The 3824-nt window shown below is 48.4% G+C and overlaps 1 protein-coding gene across 1 annotated transcript; it reads right to left on the bottom strand.

The window, feature by feature from the left end:
* Nucleotides 1-1478: 1478 nt before the first annotated feature.
* Nucleotides 1479-3550, bottom strand: nog2 (noggin 2). Its single transcript, XM_080455248.1, has one exon. It carries the CDS (start codon nucleotides 2136-2138, stop codon nucleotides 1497-1499), a length of 642 nt encoding a protein of 213 aa, XP_080311374.1. The 5' UTR covers nucleotides 2139-3550; the 3' UTR covers nucleotides 1479-1496.
* Nucleotides 3551-3824: the final 274 nt, after the last annotated feature.

Genomic DNA, 3824 nt, shown 5'->3' with positions numbered 1-3824 from the left:
CTCCAATTAATAGTCTGCTAACGTCAAAAACAGTTGACCATTGTTTTATGGGGCTTTGTTTTTTTTCCTCTCTGGAGGGCGGTCAGACTTGAATAGGCGCCGGTCTGCTCCAGTCCACCTCTATACAAATACCTCAGTGGAACTTTGTGTTGAGAGCCTTCCAGAGAGAGAGAGAGAGAGAGAGAGAGAGAGCAGCACAGGCACAGCACAGCGCAGACCCCAGACGCCCCCATGCACTCGCCATTTCATCATCTGACAGTGTTTGAAATGTCTGAATCATATTTTACCGTTATGTTAACACCTTGGAGCCGAGAAATGAGCGTGTGCGTAGGCAGGGGGGAGGGGAGGGGGGAGATGGATGGATATGCGTGGCCTCTCTCTCTCTCTCTCTCTCTCTCTCTCTCTCTCTCTCTCTCTCCCCCCCCCTCTCTCTCTCTCTCTCTCTCTCTCACTCTCCCCCTCTCTCTCCCCTCTCCCCGCCGGTTCAAACAAATGAATGCCAGTTCTGTGGAGGCGCTCTCTCTCCTCTCGGTATGTGTTGCGCATTACACAACGTAGTAAATCAGCCGTTTCTAAAATGACTGTGACAGCGTGGAGCGTCAGGCAGTCCGCCGCATGCTGCTTGCTGGGACTGCGTGCTGCATCACCAGCAGCGACTCCATTCCACTCCAGGACAGGACTTCACACACGCCCACCTCAGGGCCACGGATAGAGACAGTCATTTATAAGCAACACGGGGCTTGACACTAATACATGTTGAAAAAGATAGACTTTATTGCTAAAACGTGTGTGTAACCATAACATGTACACTGATATGTTTTACTTTTTTATTTTTTTATTTTTAGAAATATTCAAGTAGACATCTCCCATAATTATTTTTTTTTCTGGTATACTCTGCTATTCTCTTTCCTTATGCTCTATACTCACAATCGTTAAAATAATAAATAAAACGTACAGATTTGTTTATTTCTACAATACTATGTATTCCAAAAAAAGCTGAGTTCACGCCTTTATATATATCTTTATCCTCAACTTTTTTCAATTTAATTATTATTGATATTAATATCATACAAAAACTCTAGGCAGCATTGCAGTGAAGTAACAGTCAGCATCAATGTTCAGTTGAAAAAAAAAAAAAAAAAAAGAGTTCACCTCTTGGAGAAGTGTATGCATTCCATCTTCAACGTCTCATAAAAAATAAAAAGAAGCTCTTCCTTACGAAGTGCTTTATGTTCCCCCTAAAAACAACGTTTTCAGGGCTGAAAATAAAATATGGTCCTGGTTCATTTAGAAAAAATAGCTGCATTTTTCTTAAATATGTACAATGTTGGTATTTCAATTAAAATGCTATATAAAAAAATAGATTCGCTATGGTGCCCACCTCTGTAGAGAGTTAACAGTGCAATAGAAACCGTATTTCCAGTCCACTCCCCCCCCCCCCTCCCTCACCCCCCAACCCACCCCGAACCCCCACTATTACTTCCATAGAGAGAAAATCAGCACGAACACTTGCACTCTGAGATGATTGGGTATTGCACCTGTATCCACGTACAATATTTCTGTCTTAAAAAGCCTTGACAATACCACCGCAGGAACGTCTTGGTGATCGACTTGACGGGTTTGCAAAACATCCCCTCGGGGAAGGAGCAGGAGCGCTCACTGAAGCAGTTGCCCTCCTTGATGTAGCGCGGCCAGAACCTAATGCCCAGGTCCTTCCACTGGTACACCACCGGACAGTGCGTGTAGGTCCACAGCCACTGCAGGAATTTCCTGCGGGCTTTCTTGCCCACTTTGACCCGCTTCCCGTACGGGGTCTCCGTGAGGTCCAGCTTTTTAATGTCGTTGGGCATGGGTCCCTGCAGCCGCACCTGAGTGTCTTGCACGGAGAGGTTCACCTGCATGGCCATGGGCGAGCTGATGGCCATGAAGCCCGGGTCGAAGTTGCTGCCGAGCTTTTTCCGCAGAGTCCTCTCGTTCAAGTCCTGCTCCCGGGGGTCGTACTCCGGGTCGGGGTCCTCCTTCAGGTCGGGCACGGGCAGGGTATCGCTGGGCGACGGACGGAGGCGAAGGTAATGCTGGGAAACTCCAAGGTGAACGCACACCAGCACGTAGACGAGCAGCGTCTGTGAGAAGCCCATGTTGAACTCTGGTTTTTGGCCGCACCGGCTCTTCTCGCGTGTCGAATATTCAGTTCTTTTCCCCGCTACTGTGCACTATGAAATGAGTAGCCCGGGGCTTCATAAATAGTCGAAGTACTGCCACGAGCAAGACGATACTTTTAATAGACCACGTCGGGTTTGAATGACATGGAACGGAGTGCTTGCTTTTTTAGGGCTCCTTCAACTTAGCAATTTGCCCGCTGATGCAACCTTGCAGCGCAAAAAGGGTGCCTCTTCTTTGCACACAAAAAAAAAGAGAAAAAGTAACGGAGGAAAAAAAAAGAAAAAGAAAAAAGGGAGAGTTTAGTCTAAACAAAAACAGCACAAAACAAAATGGGGAAAACTCTATTCACGCTCTCTCCCAGCCTCACCCCTCTCCCTTAGATTCACTTTGGGTTTCTTGCGGTTGTCATGGTTACCCCAGGGACTCGAAGCCACGACAAATTGTCTAGACTGGATGACAGTGGCTGAGGCGAGAGCTGCATGGAATGAAGTGTTTCTAAAGATCCCGCGTTCTCCACAGAGACAAAATAGATCCGGAGCGCCCCGAGAGAGCACAGGGCGCACAAAAGAGTACTTCACCAAGTTTTAAATGTCACCGGCCCGGCAATGAAGGGCTGTCTTGGCCAATGTTATTTTTACGCACGGCTTTTATAAACGTGGCTTCTTTCAACGTGGCCTGACGCTCTCAGGTTTTGACAAGGTCCCCAGGCAGGAGCGCACAATCCATGGACGGAGGACACCTCTCTCTCTCTGCTCAGTCCTCGTTGTGGTGGTATTCCAGCACCTTCACTGATAAATAATGTCCCAAAACTTGTTTATTCCCTCCACTAAAAAGATAATGCGCCACGGCAGGCAATCAGAAGCTATAAAGTCACAGCCATGTATCTTTCCAGGAGTCGTTCCAAATCATGTGGCAGGTCCACACACAGCACACACACAAAAAAAAAAGAAATTAGAACTTTAAACATTCCCCGAGCACGCTCGGGTGTGCACGTGAAAATGTCTGGAGAAAATGTCTTTACAGCAAACTACGCGCTAAATGCATATCAAGTGCAAAATGCACCATGACAGTGAAAAGTTCTTTTTTTTTTTTTGAGTTTTGAGTGCGAAGTCCCCTTTCACGGCGGTGACATTGCTTGCTCGGTTCCCCTTCCTCAGAATAGCTCCAGGTCCCGCCGCGGTTGCATGGCGCACAGGGCAGTGTCCCAAAGCTTGGAGCCTTCTTCTCTGCCCGGGTCGAGAGAGAGAGAGTAAAGCGTCAATTCCTGGGGGAGAGCTTCCACTCTCTTTGATAGCCCTGGTACAGTAGCTCCTACTGAGTCGCTCCTACTTCAGGAGGTCTGAGAGACTTGGCGCAGGAGCGTTTCTTTGCTTAGGCACACTGTGTGTGAGTGTGTCTGTTGCGAGCGGCGCTCCAATCCCAAGTTAAATATCCCCCTCCGACGGTACAAAGTGTCAGCGGGGCCTGCCCACCACTGCCACTTTCACTATGATTGACAGCGCCCCCCCCCCCCTCCCTCCCCAGCTCCCCTCCCTCCCCAGCTCCCCTCCTCCTCCTCCTCCCCGCACAACGTGGAAAATATCGGCCACAATCACAGGGATCAGCTGGGTCCTAAAGCCGCCGGTTTTTTATTCCTGACAGAGTTATTCTGATATTCCACA

The sequence above is a fragment of the Gymnoscopelus braueri genome, assembly GCF_963280865.1.
Source record: "Gymnoscopelus braueri genome assembly, chromosome: 17".
Lineage (NCBI taxonomy): Eukaryota > Metazoa > Chordata > Actinopteri > Myctophiformes > Myctophidae > Gymnoscopelus > Gymnoscopelus braueri.
This window is presented reverse-complemented; position numbering and strand designations above follow the sequence as displayed.

Coding starts and splice junctions, on each gene's coding strand:
- nog2 (XM_080455248.1), bottom strand. CDS start 2,138: ATGGGCTTCTCACAGACGCTGCTCGTCTACGTGCTGGTGTGCGTTCAC.